At 36.1% G+C, this 24,442-nt stretch overlaps 1 protein-coding gene across 1 annotated transcript in view; it reads right to left on the reverse strand.

The window, feature by feature from the left end:
• UBE2K (ubiquitin conjugating enzyme E2 K) overlaps positions 1-24,442 on the reverse strand; it is a 77,089-nt gene that overhangs the window by 19,304 nt on the left and 33,343 nt on the right. The window contains exon 4 of the mRNA XM_020991396.2: positions 13,408-13,490. Coding sequence (XP_020847055.1) covers positions 13,408-13,490 — 83 coding nt within the window. The remainder of the gene's footprint in view (positions 1-13,407; positions 13,491-24,442) is intronic.

Raw genomic sequence — 24,442 nt, forward strand, 5'->3', positions numbered from 1 at the left:
ACAACTGTGCTTGAGTTTAATTTGATTTGACTCTAAATAGACTAATTTACTCTGTGTGACTATGGGTATTTTCACCCTGGGTGAGTTCCACACAACAGTACTTGCTGTTCTTGTTCCTCCTTCGTTCTCAAAAAGGACCAACTGTCAACAAAAACACATTGTCATAGGAAATGAAAAATAAAAATAACTATGGAAAAATATTCTAATAACCAATAAGAGAAATGCAAATTATAACAACTCTTAGATTTTACTTTAAGTGCAGAAAAATTACAATGATGATTATAAAATGCAAATAACCAGTACTGGATGAGCTATGAGGAAAAGAGGGGTACTAATACACTTCATGTAAATGCAAATCAAAATAACTCTGAGGTACCACATTAGACCTATCAGATTGGCCAACATGACAAAACAGGAAAATGTTAAATGTTGGAGAAGATGTGGGAAAATTGGAACACTGATGCATTGTTGGTGGAGTTGTGAAATGATCCAACCATTTTGGACAACAATTTGTAACTATGCCCAAAGGATTATAAAAACGTGCATACGCTTTGATCCAGCAATTGTACTTCTAGGGCTATATCCCAAAGAGATCATACAAATGGGAAAAGGACCCACATGTACAAAAATAAATAGAATCTCTTTTTGTCGTGGCAAAGAATTGGAAATTGAGGGGCAGCTAGGTGGCGCAGTGAACAGAGCACCGACCCTGGTGTCAGGAGAACCTGAGTTCAAGTTTGGCCTCAGACACATAACAGTTACTAGCTGTGTGACCCGGGGCAAGTCACTCAACCCCATTGCCTAGCACCCCCCCCCAAAAAAAAAGAATTGGAAATTGAGAGGATGCCCATCAATTGAGGGATGGCTGAACAAGTTGTGGTATATGAATGTGATGGAATACTATTGTGCTATAAGAAATGATAAACAGGCAGACAAAAGGAAAAACCTGGAAAGACATATGTGGTCTGCTGCTGAGTGAAGTGAGCAGAACCAGGAGAACATTGTTAAACAGTAACAGCCACGCTGTGTGATGACTAATATTGACAGACTTAGCCCTTCTCAGCAATGCAAGGATCTAAGACGATTCCAAAAGATTCATGATGGAATATGCTATCCACGTCCAGAGAAGGAACTATGGAGTCTGAGTGCAGATCAAAGCATACTATTTGATATTTTTTTTCTTCTGTTGAGTTTTGTTTCCTTTTTCTGGTGGTTCCTCCTATTGGTTCTAATTCTTACTTACAACATCACTAATGTGAAACTATGTTTAATAGGAATGTATATGTATAGCCTATATCTTCTCCACACTGGAAAAGAATTATTAATCCTGTGATTCTCCCTCTGTACCTCTTCTGTCACACATAGCACACTTTCCAATTGGACTTATCTAAGTTCAGAGTTTCCAACTACTATATCTTTGGTTAATCCTTTCTCAAATGCTGGGAATGGCTTCTATTCTCATCTCTTTCTTATAAGTACCCATTTTTTACAGAGCAAAACAGAATATCACTTCTTTTGAGAATGGTTTTCTCATCTACCTACTTTGAAAGTTTTTCCTCCAACCTTACATTGCAATCCACGTCTCCTATTAAAACAGATCATAAATTTAGAGTTAGAAAGAGAGATATTACTGTTATATTCCTATCACAATCATAAACTCTTGTCTACAATATTCCCAGGAAGATACAATCTAGCTTCTGCTTAAAGACCACTATTGGGAGGGACAGTTTTTGCCTCTCCTGTGATCTTTCAAAAGTCAGGAAATATACCTTCAACTTTTTCCCATATACTAGATTGCCGTTCATCAGGGCCTTCATGATGGTATTATCACATCTACTAACTCAGGCCTGCACGACACACAGCATGCGCCAAAGGATTTAGGGCAGCTGGCATGTGACCTAAGACAACTAACTATGGTCAGTCTGTCTAGAGATGATGGTTGGCTACCTTGGATCATAAGACAGTGGCCCAAAATCATTTGGTGGGCTGCAAGTATGTTGTGTAGGACTGTATTAAGTGATCCAGTCTGCCAATTCTTGGTTACTTCTTCCCAATTTTAAAACCATATTCTTTGATATTTTTATTTATACTATAATACATATTTTATAAATTTTAAAATATATTTTTTATTTTTTATATATCTTTTTTTTTTAATTTTTCCTTTTTTGACTTCTCCATTTAAGGAGGGAGCCCAAAGCAGCTATCTCATCACTGCCCACTTAGCTGGTCTCCTGGACTTCATCAATGTCTCTAGAAACTCTTCTTCCTTAAAAATCACATTAACTTGGTACTCCCTGCTACCTCTAATTGGAGACGGTAGAAGGAAGAAAGGGAATGTTAAAGAGTTCCTCCAAGATCCTCCATTTAAGGAGGAGGCCCAGAGAAGCAATCTCATCATTTCCCACCAGGCCCTTTCTTTCTTTCTCCCTCCCTCCTTCCTTTTCAGTTTTTTCTGTGTTGTCTTCTCCCACTAGATTGTAAGCTCCTTGAAGAGACTGTCTTTTCCCTTTCTTTGTATTCTCAGGACTTAGGAATTTATCTGTCACACAGCAGGTGCTTAAATGTTTATTAACTAACTAATCAAGCAAGGGACTCTATTCCATACTAAATCTTCCTTTTGTCCTCAATATAGAAAAAAAAATCTTTATTGTTTAGCCTTTTTCACTGGCTCCAAGGCACACTGGGCTTTACAAAACTTAAGTGAGAAATAAGCTTATTACAAGAGAAATGAACATGCATGTGCATATTAAAACAATAGAACAAAGGAAGGAGAAAACACAAATCTCCACCTAAAAGAGCATGGCAAGGGAGGGGGAAAGGTGCAGTAAAGGTGGGAAAATGACAAAAACTCTCTCTAAAGGAAAGGAGCAAGGCACTGGCAAAAGCCATATTCTTTTCCCTTGGGAACTGCTAGACTGGACACTGCCTCAGTCAAACTGAGACTTATGACCTTAATTCAAAAAGGCCAAGGTTCTCCACTGCATCCTGGGCCATCTCTAGCTGTCCTGATCCATCTCTGGCCACTGAATCCAGATGGTTCCGGAGAAGAAAGTGAGACTGGTGACAGCCCTCCTTCACTTAAATCCAATTCACTCGTATGTCACGGTATTACCTCCCTGATGTCATGTTCCTATTCGAGAACGGAAGGACAAACAGCAGCAGCAAGACTCTGAAGACAGGATGGTCTGCTTATCTACAAGGGTCCCAGCTCCACGAACAGTTTCTCAATCTAGCTCAGAGTGACTGGCAGCTGTCTTGACTCCCAAGGACACACAGGGAGTCCAGTTTGGGATGTAAACAACAAATTATGAGGGGCAGCTACGTGGTGCAGTGGATAGAGGACTGGCCCTGGAGTCAGGACAACCTGAGTTCAAATTTGACCTCAGACACTTTACATTTACTAGCTGTGTGACCCTGGGCAAGTCACTTAACCCCAATTACCTAAGAGAGAGAGAGAGAGAGAGAGAGAGAGAGAGAGAGAGAGAGAGAGAGAGAGAGAGAGAGAGAAGGGGAGCACATACTACGCATACTGGAAAGGCAGAATCAATGAAACTTGGCAAGAGACTGCACATACGCTGCAGAGAATGAAGAGTTGAGGATAATCCTTAGCCTAGGTAACTAGAAGAATAGCAGCACTCTCACCAGTAGGCAAGTTCAGAAGAGAGGAGAATTTGAGGGGAAAATGTGTTCAGTTTTAGACATGCTGAGTAACAATAACTCCAGAACATCCATTTCAAGATGTTCCACTGACAAATGGAAGGAGCTCTGGAAAGACTAGAATAATAAGTCTGAGAATCATGAAGATGTTAACTGAATCCAATTAACATCAAACTGATGAAATTTCAAAGCAAAATATAATAGAGACAGAAGAGTAAAGGGTATGGGGTAGATGAAGACCCAACAAAAAGACTGAGAAAGGGTGATCAAGCAGGTAGAACTAGGATAAAGTAATGAGAAGACAGTATCATGGGAAAAAGGTAACAGTGTAAGATTAGGCTGCAGAGAGGTCAAAAAGAAAAAAGATCACAGAGTATTAATTAAATTAATGTTTGCTAATGGAATCAGGCTACTTTCCTTATTTTGTTTTCCTGCCTTATGGTTCATCAGAGATAAAAAAAAAAATACATCATCTACTAGACAAGCTTTTAGCAATTAGCCTCAGTGAAATTAGCTTAGGCAGATCTCTAGGCTGCTCTTCCTATGTACAGAGGACAGAGTCTACTCCTGGGAATATAACCAAAGTCTTTCCAGTTTGAAAGAGTCTACTGGAGCACACATATGCCTGGTATCAAGAACCCAGCTGCAATGAGACATTCCAGCAGGACTCTTATAGGGGGAAAAATATATTATTATTATAATTATTCATCAAATGCTATCCTATGTAATATAGCGTGGTGGATAGAGCTCCAGTCTTGGAGTCAGAAGGACCTGAGTTCAAACTGGGTCTCAGACACCTGACACTTACTAGCTGTGTGACCTTAGGCAAGTCACTTAACCCTGACTGCCCCACCAAAATAAATAGATAGATAGATAGATAGACAGACAGACAGACAGACAGATAATTTCAGAAGAGGAAAAGATCATGAGGATTATAGTACTCTACGAAGATAACAGAAAGCATAACTCCCACTGTGCCTTTAACGATGGTAACATTTGGACAAGTATAGAAAGAGAAGGATGTTTCAAGTTAATTAAGTTAACATGAAATCCTAACCTAAGAAAGAGCAAAGTGTGGAACATGATTTCATTGCCGCTTTGCAGTATTCTAGACCTGAGATTAACTTTTTCATGCTGGCTTCAGTATGGGATCTGGAGCTAGTTTGGAGGGGTAATAGCATGTAAGGAAACAGGTACTGTGAAGATGAACATATAACAAGATATGAGGACACTAGGAATTAATATAGAAAGAAAAGCAAATCTTTAGCCTTATAGTTATAATTATTAAATATCTTTGGATTTTGTAGGAATGGCTTACTTAAAATAGGAAAATATTCTGTCAAACTGGCCAAATGAACTTATATTTAACTTGTGAAAAGAGGGAAGCATGGTATGAAAGGTCTTTTACCAGCTGAATTGCTGGATTATTCAGCAAGAAAAAAAGCAGTTCAGCAAAATCACATGATATATCACTAACATGTACTATATACTCACTCACTTTTTTTTTTAAAGCAATTGGGGTTAAGTGACTTGCCCAGGGTCACACAGCTAATAAGTGTCTGAGGCTGCATTTGCGCTCAGGGCCTCCTGACTTCAGGGCCAGTGCTCTATCCACTGTGCCACCTAGCTGCCCTGCTGAATTGTTCTTACGTATTAAAAAAAAAAAAAAGGGAAAACCAGACAACACTGTCATCACGTACTTCAGTTTTGTCCAGGAGCTATTTCAGCCTAAAGAAGTAGAGAAAAACAACAAAATGCTCAGACAAACTATGAGAGGGCTGACAAGAAAGAGTATATATAATAAAGCAGCAGTCAAAGAAGTCTTCCTTAAAAAAAAAATAGTAGAGACATTTTAAAAATACATTGCTGTTGTTCATTTCAGTCATGTTCAACTCTTCATGACACCATTTGGGGTTTTCTTGGCAATTGCCATTTCCTTCTCTATCTCAATTCAAGAGTCCTGTTCTTTACACACAGTTAGCCCCTTGCCTCCTATATTTTCTACATGTACCCACACGTACAGACTGCTTTCTACCCTAGATCTCTAGAAACACCTGGACACCTTCAGGTCTCACCAAGTGCTACCTCCTTCAAGAGTCCCCTCCAAAATCAACTCAACTCTTCCAACTCCACAACCAAAATGATTTTGTATTTATGTTTATATATCTTTTACTTAGTCATCTGTGAACACATTATGCTCCCTGGGAGGACTACTATGCTCCACAAGAACAAGGAGCTTTACTTTCATACCCAAATCTACGTAGACCAGAAAAGAATGTACACATCACCAAATTCCTTGACACTCTAAGTAGGTCAGAAATGAACATACTTTTATCAATGGAAATGACACTGAATAAGATCCCTTGCCATCTGCCTTGCTGATGTACCCTAACAACTACTAGGCCTACCTGAACCCTGCTGTTCAGGTGTCTCTCTTTAGTAACAAGGTCATTAAGCTGGGGTCAATGTGAATGTTCTAATAACTGTGCTTCAATATAATTGGTTTTGTTTCTAATTCCATGTAGTTATTTTATATATTTAAACACATTATTTTGAAGAGACAAGTGGCTTTACCACACTGACAATGGACGGGGTCTATGACACAAGAAAAGGTTAAAAGTCACTTCCCTAGCAGAATGAGCTCCTTTATGGTGGGAATTATCAATTTTCTAAATGTATTCCAAATATACAGCATTTTATGATACACTGTAACATTTAACATTCAGTTATTCATTCTAACTTTCTATCAAGCCCTATTCTCCCTTGCACCTAGAATAGTGCCTTATATATAGGTGTTTATTTATTTATTTAAATGTTTGCTGACTGGAATTCCAAACAGACCCAGAAGTAATTAATCACCATCCACTTTTTATAGTTTGTGGGCTTTTTTTTAAGGGGTGGGGGAGAGGCACTTGCTTGGGGTCACACAGCTAGTAAGTGTCAAATGTCTGATGCCAGTTTTGAACATAGGTCCCTCCTGACTCCAAGGCCAGAGCTCTATGCACTGTACCACCTAGCTGCCCCTAGTTATGTGCTTTCTAAAAAGCATTTTTGGCTAAGACTTAGATTTGTAAATTTATATTAAGCCAGGAATTACCTATTATAATCCATGTGCTTAACAGATCTCGTTATATTGGGTTTCATGTTCATCACTTAGCTAAAATTCACCCTATATTCAATAGCCCTATTAATCCTCATTAAATACCTCTTAAGAAAAAAATGTAGGGTTCAGTTTTTAGGCACTCTAATATGCAGTGCCTGAGGCTCTCAAGTATACTAACTCCACCAACAGATTTGTGGTATAACAGGCTTTAGAACAGTATCTGTCATCTAAACTTTCTATCTCTCAATGCTTATCACAGCGGTATTTCTTAAATGAAAAAACTCATCCTAATATTCTTTACCTCTTACCTTGTAATGTACCAAAAACCTGATCACTATTCTCTATATGTTCAATGAATATGTAATCTAATCAGTTCTGAATATTCTTTCCATTGCCAAATGGTCAAAATTGATCCCTTTCTCATCCGATGCAATTCTCATCTTTGTTGTTCCACTCAATTTCCACTCTGGTTCTTTTATTATGCTTATGGCCATATTAATAGCACCTAAGACCAACAATCCACTATACTTTATTCTTCTTCTATGAATGATATACTTCATTTCCTTATCATATATGTCCTAAAACAGGACTGTACAACCTGTGGCCCACCAAAGGATTTTGGGAGGTCTGCAAAAAAAGTAGAGAAAAACACTCTTTATATGTAGAAGAACTCCTTTGGCGTGCTGCAAGCAGCCCATGGGCCACACACTGTGCAGGCCTGTCCTAAAAGGATGATGAATTTTATACCACCCCACGAATGGAAGTCAAAACAGGTAACATATTGTTACCTACTGACTCCCTTTGACAGATAGATGCAATTGTGACTCTTCAATAATCACCTAGTTCCGTGATTCACAGCTGCATATAAGCATAATTGGGAGAATATCAGTGTTTAAAAGCTGGGCTTCAGCAATAAAAGTCATATTGGAAGATCTGAAAAAGTCCTCAAATGTGATCCAGACCAGGTTCCTCCTCTTGCATAATTTTGGACCCAGAACAATGTTCGTTCATAGCTCCTGAGCTATATCATACAAACACAAACATACACAGGCACACTTATACACATACATACATATAATTAGCAGGCTGTCTATTCAAGAACATGTCCTTCATATTTGAGCATATTCTATCTATATCATAGCTAGGAAAAGTGCTCTAAAATTTGGATTCTGTTAAAGACACACTCCATTTCAATGATGAATCCTTGGTGACCTTGCAGTTCCTGTTCGCCTCCCTTGATGCTGATACTCAGAAAAACCTTGAAAAAATTATTTTCACAGCCATGTCTGCCATAGATTATTTCTACTACTTCAATAAATGTGACAGATAGCCTTACTGGGGGAAAGAAAGACACCAGAATGCCCAAGTCTTGGAATACCACCTATTACTGTTAGCGCTATTTCAAAAGCACAGGTGTGGGGCAGCTCTAGGTGGCACAGTGGATAGAGCTCTGGTCTTGGAGTCAGGAAGACCTGAGTTCAAATCCAGCCTCAGACACATAACAGTTACTAGCTGTGTGACCTTGGGCAAGTCACTTAACCCCGATCACCTCACCAAAAAGCCAAAAAAAAAAAAAGCACAGGTCTCAGAAAGGCACCTACTAAAAAAGTATGAGTGGCTCCCTATTGCCTCCAACATAACTACACTTAATTACTTTCACTATCAGGTTACAGATAATCTTTCTAACCTTATTACACATTACTACCCTTTATACAGAACATTCTAATCAAACTGGAATCTTCCTGATTCTTAAAAAAAAAAAATTAGGTCCTTACTCCATGCCTTTGAACAGATTGTACTCCACGCCTATAATCTAGTCCCACCTCCACCTCTAAGAATCTGTAGTTCCTTTCAAAACTTAACTCAAGTTAAACTACCACTTATGAGGCCTTCCTTGAACTCTCTAGACATCCAATAAAAGCATTCTATGTATTTTCAATATACTTAGAGATATATGCATTGTTTCCCCAGATAAAAAGTTCCTCGATGGCAGGAACTGAAACTTTGTCTTCTTTGTATCTGCAGCAGCTTGCACAAAGTCTGTCACATAGCAGATGCTTAACACATGCCCATTCTTGGTATTGGTGAAGTCAGGCACACAATTCTAATCATATTCCTTCTTGCTAAGATCTAAGCCTCTCTCCATAGCTAAGTTTTATCTATCCTAATTACATTCCTTTGGCCCAATGTTCTAACCAGGTAAGATCTTTTTTGGATTCTAATTATCATCAGACACCTTAAATATCCTTTTTTGCTTTGTCATCTTCAAATTTCATAAGCATGCCATCCATGCCTTTATCTAAGCAAACGATTTTTAAAAATATTAAAAAACAAAGAGCCACGTATAAGGCACTCCACTAGGTTCTTCATTCCAAAATTACAATGAACTATTAATGACCACCCCTTAACCTGTTTGACAAGAACATACTAGGAGAAATGTAGAACCCCATGATGAAAACCTAAAGCATTTGGACCCTGAACAAAGATCACAGCCTATCAGTGAACAATGTCTCTGCAGCTCTTCCCTCTCAAAGCTAAGAATAAATTATTTGCCTTTTGGGCAAACAGAATTAAGTGACTCCTTGGGTCCAACCTTTTCATCACTTTGACATCTGCATCTCTTTATCTTGTCCACAAAAACGATATGAAAAATTTCATCAAATGCTTTTCAGATACTCTATATGAGAACAACCTATCTCTCCTAGGTTAATTTCCCACGCAGAATTTTATTAGAAAGGGTTTTACTACCTTGGCCTTTCTCCAAAAGCCTTTGAAATACAGCCTCAAAAAAAATTTTGGTTTGTGCTAAATTATCACTAGCTTATGTGTCTGCTCTTCTATTACAAATGCTAAAATGAAGTTACCACTTTTCATGGAAAGTTCCTGTCAATTTCTATGTAAGCAAGATTATTTCTTACTGGGAAGAATCAGATGCTGAAGTTCCCCTTCACTGCCTCCTCCATTTTGAAGGATAAATTATAATTAAACAAGTAATTGTTAGGTACTCTTACACAGCAGACATCCAAGGAACTGAATTTCATCATCACTACTATCATGCCTTCACCCCAGACATGTGAACTGTTTCTCAAACTTGTCTTCTACATCTTTCCTTCTACCTAGGTCTTATATTGTAATGATATAATTATTATTTACCTTTCAAATATTACACTTCACTTCTATTTGTTTCTATTGAACATGCTTCCTTATTTCCTTAGACAAGTATATTATACTTAACATATTACTTATTCCACTCCTCACCTTGATCCTTTTTCCTTTTTTAACTTACTCTATTCCTTTAATTAAGACTACTCCTCCAGAATCATATTTCTATGGCATCAACATAGTCAAATATATTCCTTGGTCTCTTTCACCTGGCTTATTACTCATTTTTTGTAAATTTATATATATAGTCGAGGCAGTAAGTCTCATTACTGGCTCTCATCTTAGATTGATTTTTTTCCCCCTACTGTTAATTTTTCCTGATATTTTTCTTTAGACAATGAAGTTTGTCTCTATGGTTTCTAGCGTGACAGATACACATAGGCAATTTTTAAAACTTCAGACAAATATACTTTTACCAAACTTTGTTAGGTATATATACTCTGTCCTTATCCAAGAACCTGTCATTACTCTATTTTAAGTTCACGTCCAAAAATCTAAAACCTCTTCTTAGAGAAGACCTTCTAAAAAGCTATTCACTTTCAAATTATGCCTTTCTTCTAAAGTCCCTGCCACCAACCAACAGCAGACAGAAACACTACCTGGCCTCCTAAAATCTTCAGTTTCTTACCGTAGTCTAGCAGCTAGCTGACATAGTGGACAGAGGTCTGGGTCTAGAGTCAGGTTCAAACATGGCCTCAAAAACTTACTCGATGCATGACTCTGGGTAAGCTGGCCTCAGTTTCCCCAGATGGAAAACAGAAATCATAGTAACACTCATCTAGGGGGTTCTTGTGAGGATCAAATAAGATATTTTATAAAGCACTAAATATAGTGCCTGGTACACATTAGAGGCACTTAAAATGCTTGCTCCCTTGCTCCCTTCATAACCTATAGAAATGCTTTCTGGATTCTTTTTGGCAGTACTATTTGTGTCCATATGAAACCACCACAGGTACACAGAAATCAGCTCTGCCACACATCACCTGTGTAATCTTGGAAGTCATTTGGACTCTCAGGACCTCAATTTCCTAATCTGTAACAGGAAAAGTGTATGACTGAATTACTTCTAATGTCACTTCCAGTTCTGATTATATGAAATCACAAGCAAAACCTGAGCTGTTAAGTTGTTGGGGTTTTTTTCTGACTGAAATGCGATTTTAAAAATCAACAAACTGTCAGAGTTCCTTTCATCATGGACTCAAGACACTAGGACAAGAACAAGCAAGCAGGGGGCAGCTAGGTGGTGCAGTGGACAGAGTACCAGCCTGGAGTCAGGAAGACCTGAGTTCGAATCCAGTCTCAGACACATAACACTTACTAGCTGTGTGACTCTGGGCAAGTCACTTACCCCCACTGCCTAGCCAAAAAAAAGAAAAGGCAAACAGACTCCCATGAAAAGAGGTAAATACAAATAAATAAAATAAAGCATACAAAACAACTGAAAAAATTCTATAAAGATAATGAAAAAAGATCTTCCACACTAAATAAACATTATACCTTTATACTTAGTGACATCAACCCAAAGAGACCCAAATGCAAAGGAAACAAAGCTGGAAAACAAATCAAAGAAGCTAAAGGCATGTTGATTACTCAAAAATCTGTATATCATAAATATTTCTTCCAAGAAGATTCTAGATGTGGCAATTGCCACAAAGAATTTTTAAAAGACTTTGCCTATCTTGATAGGAAACAATTATCAACACCAGAATTATTTCAGAATCAGAAATAAAAAAGACATGAACTAATCAGAAGGTTAAACTCAACACAGAGAAAAAAGGAACACACCTTGAATGCAAGATAACCAGACATTCCAAATTAACCTGCTGAAAAGAGTTGCAGACTCCAAATACCAGGAAAGGGACTCGAGAAACATTAATATTTTTAGTTCCTGGAGAAGGCTCAGCAAGGCAAAATTAATTTTCATAACAAAAATACCAATTGAATCTCACCCAATGAACTGAGCCAGCAAATTATCATAAGGTCAAAAGTCTCACTAATGAAAGTACTTAAACCATTCTGTCCTTTTTAATCAATAAAGAAAACAACTAAAATCTACATCTTCACTTTGAAGTTTTACATTTAATTAACTTGACTTGGCTTATATTCCTGACTTTCTGGGACATATTTTCTTAAATATAAAACCAAGATAAAATTTATAAAGAAATTTTAAAAACTGAATGAACTTTGAAATCGTTCAAAATCATTAAAGTCAATTAATCTATAGTTATCTGAACAGTCACTAAATGATAATTTAAAATCTAATTAAAATGACAAGGTGGTCCTCTGAAGAGAATTTTAGGTGAATATTTAATATAACACCATTAAAATACAATATTTACCATTCAGTATTAGTATAGTACAAAAGAAGTGGCAAGTATTTTCATACATAAAAGGCATTTCTCCTTGTGGTTCTTCTAGTTAATTCTGCTGAAACTGTGAAATATCTACCACAGATCTAATATGTATTAATAAAAGGGCTAATTCATGGGCCCCATGTAATTTGGACTGATCTATGCTCGACTATATTTTTTAATCATGCTTATATAATTTATCACTTTGTACTTACATAGTTGTTTATTTCATTTTCCAAGATTAATATCTTTCATTTGTCCTTTAAAAATTGCTTTTTAACAACTCGTCCAACATCTAAAGCTTCGCATTAACATGTACCTCTAGCCCAATGTTACAATGTGTCCATAAAGCACTGGGACTAGAGTCAGTGACATCCATGTTCATATATCTGTACTCAGACACTAGCTATCTGACCCTAGGCAAGTCACTTAACCTGTTTGCCTCAGTTTCCTCACTTGTGAAATGGGGATAATAATATCACCTAACTTCCAATGTTATTGTGAAGATCAAAGGAAATAATATTTGTAAATCCCTTAGCACAGTGCCAGGCACACAAAGCAGGCACTATATAAATACTGGCTACCATTATTGTTGCTGTTGTTGTTGTTGTTGTTATTATTATTATTAATTACGGCATAAGAGTTCTCTAAAATCTTTACCCAACAGAGCACAAGCATTAAGAGGTTCAATCTCAAAAAGCGGGCTACTAAGACATCTTTTTTTGTGGCCAAAAACAATTCAACTACTATATTCTGGAGTACGAAGGGGAAGATCTGCATTCCAGATTTGATTCTATCCAGAATCAAATTCACTTCTCTGAGACATTTTTTAAGTGCCCTTTCAAAAGAAGCCACATGGTAGAAAAATGAATTTAAAGAAATAGCAAATTACAGTCACTAATTTTCAAAATGGGTGATTAGAATTGCAAAGAATCTTCTGCAGCTTCCAAGATAATTTCTTATTCCCAAATATATGGCTTTAAAATACCTGATTTTATAAGACAAGACAAAGGAAGGCATAAGAAATCCTTTTTTAATAGTCATGAGATATGGTATACAATGTAATTTTCATTATTAGTACTCAATGAAGGGAGGCTGGGAAGAGGAAAGAAAAGAAAAATAAATATCTCTTACCATTGATCTTTCAGGATATCCAAACAAATGGCCCCAGTGACAGAACTAATATTAGGATGCCAAATTTTAGTAATAAACCGCACCTAGAATGTATATATATAAAGCATTACTTGAGATTTTTATAAACAGAAACACCCATTATAAAAAATACATACGTACACACACACATACATATATGTATAAAAATTCAAATTAACTTTAAAAATGGTGTTGGCCTTCAGGACCAAGTCAATGAGCCCAATAAGATCTTTCACCCACTTACTCATATTAACATCTTGATGGCATTTTAACAATAAATTACAGTCATCAGAGGCAAGGGATGCATCAGTTAAAAAAGACCTTTTACCAGTTTCTCCTCCTTTTACTTAATTCAACTCATCAAGTACTAAGCATCTACTGAGTAGGATACAGAAGTCCCTTGCCTGTAAATGCAGATGCAGGAAAAAAAAAGGTTTAATTTGGTATCAAAATAACTGATACAAAGAAATGTCATGGGAGCAGGTAGATGGTACAGTGGATAGAGCACCGGCCCTTTAGTCAGAAGAACCCGAGTTTAAATCCGGCCTCAGACACTTGACACTTAGTAGATGTGTGACCCTGGGCAAGTCACTTAACCCCAATTGTCATCTCACACACATACACACACACACACACACACACACACACACACACAAAATGTCACCTGACAGTTCTTTGATGACTTCAATTTAAGTGAGGAAAAATACATAACAAGAAAAGGATTTGACACAGAAAGAATGCAGGACGAGGACCAGGTGGTCTTTCAACTCAAAAGCCTCTTCTACTTCCTCTTGTTTCAAGTTTTACTGATGCCTAATGTTTTTTACCATCAAATCAGACTCCATTTAACTATTTCCTTGCAAGAAAGGAAAACAATAAACCAAAAACAAGAGACTAAGGTTGCAAATATATGTAACTCTCCCAAACTCTATTAAGAAAAGGGAAATTCGGGGCAGCTAGGCGGCTCAGTGGATAGAGCACCAGCTTTGAAATCAGGAGGACCTGAGTTCAAATCCGCCCTCAGACCAAACACCTGACACTCACTAGCTGTGTGGCCCTGGGTAAGTCACTTAACCCCAATTGCCTAAAAACAAAATTAATTAAGAAAAGGGAAATTCATTTCATTATCTATTCTTTTGGAATTTAGATGTCCATCATAATTAACAGTTTGTCCTTTTGTTTTATTTGCCTTTACATTATTGCAGGCACCCAGTATTAAATTGCTCTCCACTTAACTTCAATATTTCTTAGAATTTCATCGAGTCATTCCCCAATTGACAAATGGTCAAAGGATATGAACAAGCAGTTCTCAGACAAAGAAATTAAAGTCATCTATAGTCATATGAAAAAATGTTCTAAATCACTATTGATTACAGAAATGCAAATCAAAACAACTCTGAGGCACCGCACCACACCACACCTATCAGATTGGCCAATGTGACAAAACAGGAAAATGGTACGTGTTGGAGAAGATGTGGGAAAATTGGAACACTAGTGCATTGGTGGTGGAGTTGTGAAATGATCCAACCATTTTGGAGAGCAATTTGGAGCTATGCCCAAAGCTATAAAAATGTGCATACCCTTTGACCCAGCAATAGCACTTCTAGGGCTATAACCCAGAGACCATACAAATGGGAAAAGGACCCACATGTACAAAAATATTTATAGCAGCTCCTTTCATGGTGATAAAGAATTGGAAATGGATTGGTTCTAATTCTTACTTACAACATCACTAATGTGAAAATATGCTTAATAAGAATGTATATTTATAGCCTAGATCAGACTGCACGCCATTTTGGGGAGGGAGATGGGAAGGGAGAGAGAGAAAAATTTTAAATTCAAAAGCTTATGGAAGTGATAGTTAATAAATCAAAATAAATTAATTTTTAAAAAAAGAATTTCTTATATTTTACACTCCTTACAACATAGAAGTATGCCATTACATTCACACATCACAATTTGTTAAGCAATCTTATCAATGGGCACTTATTTTAGTTTCCATTTTTTATTGCTATTAAAAGTGCTGCTATAGACCCATATCTAATTTTTTGGTATAAACATTTACATCCTTGGTGGGGTAAAAAAGATAGGAATTACTCCCACTTATTTCACTGCCACGCCTCAGAAAAGACATCAAAGCAATAGTTTCAATTCTTGTTATTTTTCAAATACTTCTGAAAAAACAATTCCAATTATATCCAATATACAGAAGAATGCACCAATCTATGTCACTTGTGCCTCAAGTTCAAGGTTCTTGAGAAGAGTAGCTAATTTAAATGAGTATAACAAACAGCACAATAGGTTTGCTTTAAGCAAAAAACATTTCTTAATGTGAACTTACATCCTGTCTTTAAAATTACTTTGTGAGACTTATAAAGCTAATATTGACCTCATCTACTACTTGCCACTAGAACAGAACAGATCCTAAAATAACCAGCCTTCTATAATTTAAAGATTTTTTTTAAAGCAAAAACATTCTGAATCATATAAATAAAAATTCCTATTTTCAGTGTAAGGAGCAAAATTCAGTGGTGTTTTTTTTTCCAATCTAACTGACAATTTTAGATTTTAAAACTGTCACAGAAAAGTAAGCAATTTGAGGATACCCAAATCTTAATATAGCTTGCTTTTATATATAGATAGATAGATAGATAGATAGATATGTAATATATATCAGAATTTCAAGGCCCTGTATTAATCAACCAAAAGAATGATAAACTCTAGTCTAACAGACATTGCATAATATACGGTTCCATGTTCTCCCCCAAATTCCACAGGGTCCTCTGTCTGATCAAATATTGGATCATTTTATTTTGCAGTTACTTATTGATAGATAACTGAACTAGTTTATTAGATATGAAGAGGCCTCATTTCCTCTGTTGTTACTATTTTTCCTGTTGACTTATCTGTTTATGTTCAAGGTCTCTGAGATTTCTTTTTCCTGAAATTTCACTTTCAGTCTTTTCCCCCTTATTTTCTTCATCACTCACTTCCTGATTCCCTCCCCTTTGATTGTGGTTTCCTTGGGGACTGGATCTCAATGTCTCAGCCTCCTCCCACCCTGGGCAATTCATGGATCACTAGCCTAGGTCTTTGCCCCAACTGACTTTTGGGTAGTAAGAACTGGGTGGAGCCAGCTGGATGAGGTGTTCTTTCCTTCAGGCTTGGTCCTGTGCCATGCACGGCCCCAAAAACACATCCAGTCCTAGTAACATGTCCCACTCCCTCCATTCTTCAATTCTCTAGTCCTGCACCGAAGTTCAGAGGTTTTCAGCACTAGTGCTTCTGGTTTGTAGCCTCCCTCCAGCACCCTAGAGCTGGAGTCTCACAGAACTGGGGGTGGGGGGGGTATCAGGATGCAGAAAGTGGGTTTTGATGTGAACCTGTGTCACATCCATGGATGCAGTCTTGCTTGCCAGTAGCATGGGAGGTAGAAAAGGTATTAAATGAACTCAGGGTCAGTGAGCATCAATTCCTGGGGTTTGGGGTTGCTGTTGTTTTCTTACTTTTTTTTGTTTCTTAACAATTCTTTTAAAAAAATTAAAAAATTTTTAAAAAGCATTCTTTTTGATTCTGGATATCCTAGACCACAGAAATAGCTTAAGTTGCTTTCTCTTAAGGTGCACAATTTCTATTTTGAGGTCAAGGGGATGAGGGAAAATGTCTAGTTCACCATCTTGTTGCTTATGTGACCCTGATGTCTAATATCACATAAAACATGATTTAATGAAGAAACATTTTAGTAATTTAAAACACTGGCAAACAGAATAACAACTAAATAGTATCAATAATGATTAATGAAATCACTATTATTCTTCCCCTTCCTTTCCTTTCCCTCATCTAGCTCTTCATCACAATACTCAAATAGATTTGTGATCTCATCAATTTGGGGGTTTTCCCTAAAACTAACATAGATCACAACTCTTATGCATGTCTTCCCATAAGTCCCACCCAACATGTTGAGGGATCTCCTTACTGTCTGCTGATAGAAAAAAGGAATCAGCAGAAAGCCTGGCTATCTTCTATCCCTCTTCAATATAACCAGCCCATCTTCTCTTCATCTTCATGCCATCTATTACTCTAGTGCTTCTTCAAAGTTCATCAGTTGTAGGCTGAAGCCTTCTCACACCTGCCATGTGCCTTACCACTTCCATAAACATAACAGACATTTTTAATTTTTCAGAATCTGTTGTATTCCAAATCTCATCACTATACTGCAATGGCAGTAGAATACGAAACTGTTTCATTTCTGTTGCTATTTCCCCCTGGCACAAAGCTTGCATACAGTAAGAATTTAATAAATGCTTGTTGACTGACAACTGGAAAATTTTAAACGGTGCTTGGCTTCATGGTAAATTTTCCAATTTCCAGAAGTAAATCCAATCCACTCTCTCCTTGTTCAACTAAGGCCATATTCTTTTGTGATGATAGACTGCTTTGTAAAAAATTTGGGGGCAGCTAGGTGGCGCAGTGGAAAGAGTAGCAGGCCTGGATTCAGTAGTACCTGAATTCAAATTCGGCCTCAGAGGCAAACTTACTAGCTGTGTCACCCTGGGCAAGTCATTTAACCCCATTGTCTAGTCAAAAAAAAATTTTTTTTTTAATTTTTTGCGACATTTCAGGACTCAATGCAAGCAGCACATCATTAATTTCAAATAAAAACATCTGAAAAACCTCAATCACTCTTCAACCAATACTCTACAGCAGATCTCTTCCATCATAAAGTGAATACATATCATGAATATATATTTCTATCCTTTATACCTCATCTGATGTTTATGATGAAATTGGTCATTAAATAGTTATTTCTATTAGGAGTTGAAAGGAATCTTTACTTCAGTCAATTGCAAAGTAGTAAACATATATATATATGTGTATATGTGTGTGTGTGTGTGTGTGTGTGTGTGTATGTATGTATTTATTTATTTATTTGCTTGTTTATTTATTTATTTGTTTATTTAAAAGATTGGACATCACGTGGTTTAAAACTACTTGCTTACTACTAATCTTAATCAAGGAGCCCTGGTCTCATGCACAGACTCTGAAAGACTTTAGATAGGTGAAAGAGTAAGAATATAGTCAGTAGCTATTTTCTCAGTTAACATTTTTGTTATAAGGGCTGAGATTTTTTCAATGCTTTGTTACCTTTATCTCTTTCAGATATCCTTCATATTAATCATTAATTGCCACAACAACTGTGCCTCTACATAAATTTGAAGCTTTTTCCTTCTCTGTTCCCTTTCGTACTATTTCAGCCTCTACTAAAAGATAAACAGGACTATGATGTTAGGAGTTCAGGGTGGTTCCACCGTCCTCAAGAATGAAAAGTTACTTAGAGTTATCTTCTTTTATCTTTTTTAGTTTTCTTCCATTTCCATCTTGTATCCATGGAATTACAATGTCCTCCTCTTAATATTTTACAAACAAGTTTATATTCTAACTCCAGACTGCCCTGGGATACTATCTCTTTTCGTGGCAATTAAGTCAAATGGTTGCTAACATACTTCCTAGACTCTTTTGGTCAAAATTTAGTATAACATCATTACAGTCTATGTTAATATTTCTATTACCCATTAGCCATTTTTGTTTGCTTAAATATTTCAATCCTAAATTGTCTGAATTATGTGCCATAACCTTTTCCTCCTCAGTATTCTTTTATCATAATTTTTACAAATTCTGATCACTACCATGACAAGTCATTTGTCTGGCTACACCAAGACAGCTGATTCAAGGTAAATCCCACATCACAAAGAAGTAATTATTGAAATATTATCTATTTCATTTCTTTCATGTTATTTGATACATATTGTGTCAAGAGTCTACCAATTCTCCTCTTAAAGAATATGTTCAATAGATATCTCAATACTATCTCCTCAACCAACTCTTTTTCATAAACATCAATTTTTCCCACTTTTGTACTGAAGCCAACTATCAGAGAGTATGCTGATTTAATTTGAAGTCTTATCAAATTCTTTGTAGAACTTCTCTCCCTCTTCATTCCCAGCAACCGATGCTGGCACATATGCTGGAAGGACATTCTTAGTGGTCTTTTTGCAAATATTTATGATGAGTATAATATTAAATTACCAAATATGTGATAAATTAACATTTCTTGATGCCTTTCGACATTCAATAAAACCAATCATACCTACTCCATTCTTTGTATCTCCAAGGAATATCTGCAGACTCATCCTTCCATTTCATTATAATTTGCTTCACTTTAGCCACAGCTAATAAATATGCATAAAATAAATTTGACCACACCAAAATCACTACACATCAAAGTTTCAAAAGGAGTAGGAAATACATTTTTAAAAATACATGACCATCTGTTTTATTGGTGGACTATGAACTATGGGACCTCTCCACCAGATTTGAAGGTGAAACTTGTTTTAAGTGTTGTCTTTCTCATTAGAATGTAAACTAATAGATCCTCTATTACCCAGAGCACAGCGCTTTGCAGAGTAAGTACTTATTAAGTTCATTTCCCTTCATTCATAATTCGTTCATTTAATGTGTAGTGATAAACATCAAGACTGATATAGTGCAGCTTCTTATGAAGTGTATATATTTGATCTTCAGAAGTTTACATATTTGATCAATTCAAATTTAGCACACCAAAAGTAAAACTAAAACTATAAATAGCCTAAAAATGATGTGACTCAGTATATTTTGCCCACTTTTGAACTACTTTGATACCACCACTACAGAGAAGTGAAAGGATCATTGTGAGGACAAAATAACACATTTGGTTTGGTTTTTTTTTTTAAGACAGGTAGGTGGCCCAGAGAATAACCACTAATGTTCCAGGTTAGACCTGGAATCAGAAAGACATGAGTTCAAATCGATCCTCAGACAATTACCAGCTGTGTGACCCTGGACATGTCTCTTAACTTCTGTCTACCTCAGTTTCCTCATCCGTAAAATAGGGATAAAAATAGGACCTGTCTTCCAGGGTTGCTGAAGGAATAAAATAAGATTTGGAAAATACTGTGCAAACTTTAAGGCACTATATAAATGATAGCTATAAATAACCCTGTTGCTAAGGCCATACCTTGCTTGAAGGCTTTGCATAATAAAACCTACCAAGATTTATATTTGCTGGCCTAGAATCAGAGAACCCTGGGTCATCCCTACACACCAGGATGAGACAATGGAGTAGGAATTTTTCATGTCAAAGACTTTAAAATTACTTTTAAAAAGTCAAGCAAGAACTGTTAAAGTAAATTAAAACACTTTAGTCTAATTTTGGCTGAGCACTCATCCCCAAATCTTACATATTTACCATAGACATTTCAATTCTCATGGCTTTGTTGAGCTTTTGATATACTACCTCTTTCTCTACCTCAAAGAAAAGAAAAGAGTAAAATAACTTCCCTAATTAATGTTAGCTAGCAACAGTATTTCATGAACTGTTATCCAGGTAGTCTCAATATCACAGAGTTTATTAAGGATTAGAGTATTAAAATGTTTATTTCCTACAATCTGGTTGTTTAGACAGAATTGTATATAATATTTATCTTGAATTACCTTGAAGAAATTTCAGATATGAAAAATTAATAGTCTTCAAGAGCCTCTATCACAGTAATTACAAAAAAAAAGTTAACTAATAGTGATGAGTGAGATAATAATTTTCTTGCTATTCCTAAAGGATTTACCATCTCCCATTCTCTCTCTATTTTTTTTAATGTTTTTTATTTCTTTAAGACTGGGTATATCCATCTCTCCCAGACTGTTCATAGTACTGACTGGCAGCCAGAGCTTTGACTTGCTCTATTTCTAACTAAAGCCAGTTCATCTCTCCTTAGGCAGCCAAATGGCTCCCTGTTCCATACTGATGCCATAGTGTATACAGCAGGACCTGCAAAGCCTACTGCAGCTCAGAACAGACACAAGAAATCTAACACACTCAACTCTTCATTTCATTCTTGCCACCAAGTGCTTTCCTTACTTTCTTTGAAGATGACTAACTAGTTCTCATTTTCAATGACAGACTTCTAAAGGTTTTTTTTTAAAAGGCTTCAGAACAAATGAGGCCTATCACAGTATCAGAATACTTTCAATTAATATATTGTCCAATCAGAAGAAAACAAAACATATGCTGATTGTAATACAGAATGCTTTTAGTCTTACCAGAAAACCAATGAGTTATTTATATTACATTCATTCAATAAATGTTTATACTATCATAACAAGATTAGAAGGCATTAACATTCATCTCTACTAGACAACTGGATTTAAGATTTCACTGATTTAAAAATCTTGGAATTTCACTGACCAAATTTACAACTCACTAAGAATGGCTGAATGACAAATATTCTGCAACTATTTTATAATAAGATTTATATGTGTTTATATTTTTCCCATTTCAGAACTAACAGATAAGTTAATCAGTTAACTTCAAATTGTCTGCATTACTATTGAAAATACATTAACCTAAATAGCTAAAAGTCAATGTAAGTAGTACAAAGACCAAGGAAACTATAAAACTAATTTAAACTCTTGTATTTTATCTGTATTTACCAACAATTTGAGTTCAAGGCATTACTCTCACACAGACCGGCAAAAATAATTCATCCTTTTCTATGCTTTGTCCCCAAGCTAATACCCAGCTTAGTAGAGGAAAGGACAAATGGAGCCAAAAGTATTGAACTAAAATCCAGGTTTTGGCTATATAATATAATTACAGATTTGACTCTGGACAAGAAAATTCCCCTCTCTGAGCCTCAATTTCCTCCTCTATATCAGGGAATTGAACTAGATGACCTTTAAGGTCCTATCCAGTTCTAAATATAAGACTCTACTATCTCATTCCTTTATTTGCTAAAAAGCTTGCAGGAAAAACCAAATACATTTATTATCTCCACACTTCATTGTCCCATTCACTTTTAAATTTTGCAATTGGGTTTTCTATTTCAATCACCTGTTCAAATTGGGGGGGGAGGGGGGAAGCAGTAAGGGACAGTTTATTCAATTCTAATTTTTGTTCCATTAAAAAAGAAAAATACCCAAAATTTTAAAATATAAAACCCGCTGAAGAAGGAAACAAAATTCAGGTAAGGTCAAGAAGATTTATGGAAGCACTTGTGTGAAGCAAGACTTATGAAAGCACTTAAGTGAACTGAAGTCTTCAACCAAAGAAGAATTCTATTTCATAGAACTTGTTCAAGTGATCAAAGAATCATAACCACTAATGTTTGAAAAACCATGGAGAATTATAAAGCTATCAAATACACTGGTTGCAAATTAGGAGAAAAAATTAAGACTAGTAAACAACACTCATCCTCAACAAAATTCAATAATAGATTATCTGTCTGGATTCACTAAGGACAAATCACTTTTTCTCCTGTCTCAAGGATTTTAGAATCTGGTTCTCTGAGACAAGGTCAACTGCTTTATACAATCCCATCTCATCCCATCTTGTCCAAAAAATCATTCTTCCTCTCTGTATCTAATCTTCAAGCTCCCTCTATTACAAAGACTCTTTATCTACTAACCTCAAATACACCAAGTCTCCCCCAAGAGTTTCAAAACACACACAACACACACAAATCATTACACTTCACCATCATCTCAAGATGTTGCCTACTTCTCCTTGTTTTCTCAGGCAACTTTCTAAAAAAAATGATCTCACTCCCTGCCTCTACTTTGCCACCTTTCATTAACTCCTCAATCCTTGACACCCTGGCTTCAGACTTCACCATTAAATCAACTAAAACTAAAGTTAGCTTCCACAAAGTCATAAAGTACACTGTAAAATAAGTCTTCATAGGCAAGTCTTAGATTTAATGAATAGGAAACCTTTAGAGTAAAGCAGGAGAAAGGCAGCTTAAAAAAAAAGTAGGACAGAGATCTGATTTTAGCAACTTAAAAAATGAATTAGTAGTAAAGAAACGGAGTATACACTACATTTTCTAAAATATTAGAAGAGGTAAGAAAGAGAATAAGTTTAGGGGATAGCACAGAAGGCTTTTATTTTTAAAGAAAGGAAAAATTTGAGTGTATTTGTAGACAGAGAAGCCAACGGAGTAGGGGGGAAAAAAGAAGTAAAGACTAACCAATGGAATATTGTACTAGAAGAAATGAGGAATTGGGATTAAGGAAACCAGTGCAGAAATTAATGTTGTAAGACAGGAGGATCTTCTTATTCTTTATGATTTAAGAAAGAAAAGTGACTAGGATGAGACATAGAAATGTTGAGAATTGGGGGAAAGAATAAAGAATCAATCCATAGATGAAGGAATTGCAAAGAAAATAATGGAGGGGAAAGTACAAATAAAGGGTATCCAATATTACTGTATCTCAATTTATACTATGTAACAGGAATCATCAAAACTACTGATATTTAGGTACTTACCTCAAAACAGAAAACAGAAAAGGTGATCAACAGAACAGATTAGATAAACAAAAGACAGCTAGGTGGCTCAGTAAACAGTGCACTGGACTTGAAGTCAGAAGATGTGTTCCAGCATGATAAAATACAGAAATATGTTTTCTACATATATAACCTGTATCAAATTGCTTACCATCTCAGAGTGAGGAGGGGAGGGAAGGAGAGAACTTGGAAACCAAAATTTTAAAAAACAGACTGATAAAGATGACCAAAGAGGAAAAAAAAATTGTTGGAAGGGTTATGAGAGGACAGGGGTATTAATGAACTGTAGGCGGAATAATGAACTGATTCAACAATTTTAGAAATCAATTTGAACTAGATCTCAAAATTCTCTAAACTGCTCAAGGCCTTTGACCAAGTAATATCACCACCAGGCATTTACCCTAAAGAAATAAGAAATAAAGAAAATACATATATAAAAATATTTCTATCACAGCAATTCGCTGTAGCAAAGAACTGACTGATTAGAATCACTGAAAAAATATCATATGCAGAGAATGATGAAAGAGACAAGTTTCAGAGAAACCTGGAAAGACTTGTATGAACTGATGCAGAGTGAAACAAGTAGAACCAGCAAAACTTATATAAGAACTACAACATTGTAAGGGAAAACAATTTTGAAAG

This window comes from Phascolarctos cinereus, unplaced genomic scaffold, assembly GCF_003287225.1.
Source record: "Phascolarctos cinereus isolate Bilbo 61053 unplaced genomic scaffold, phaCin_HiC Scaffold_9;HRSCAF=440, whole genome shotgun sequence".
NCBI lineage: Eukaryota > Metazoa > Chordata > Mammalia > Diprotodontia > Phascolarctidae > Phascolarctos > Phascolarctos cinereus.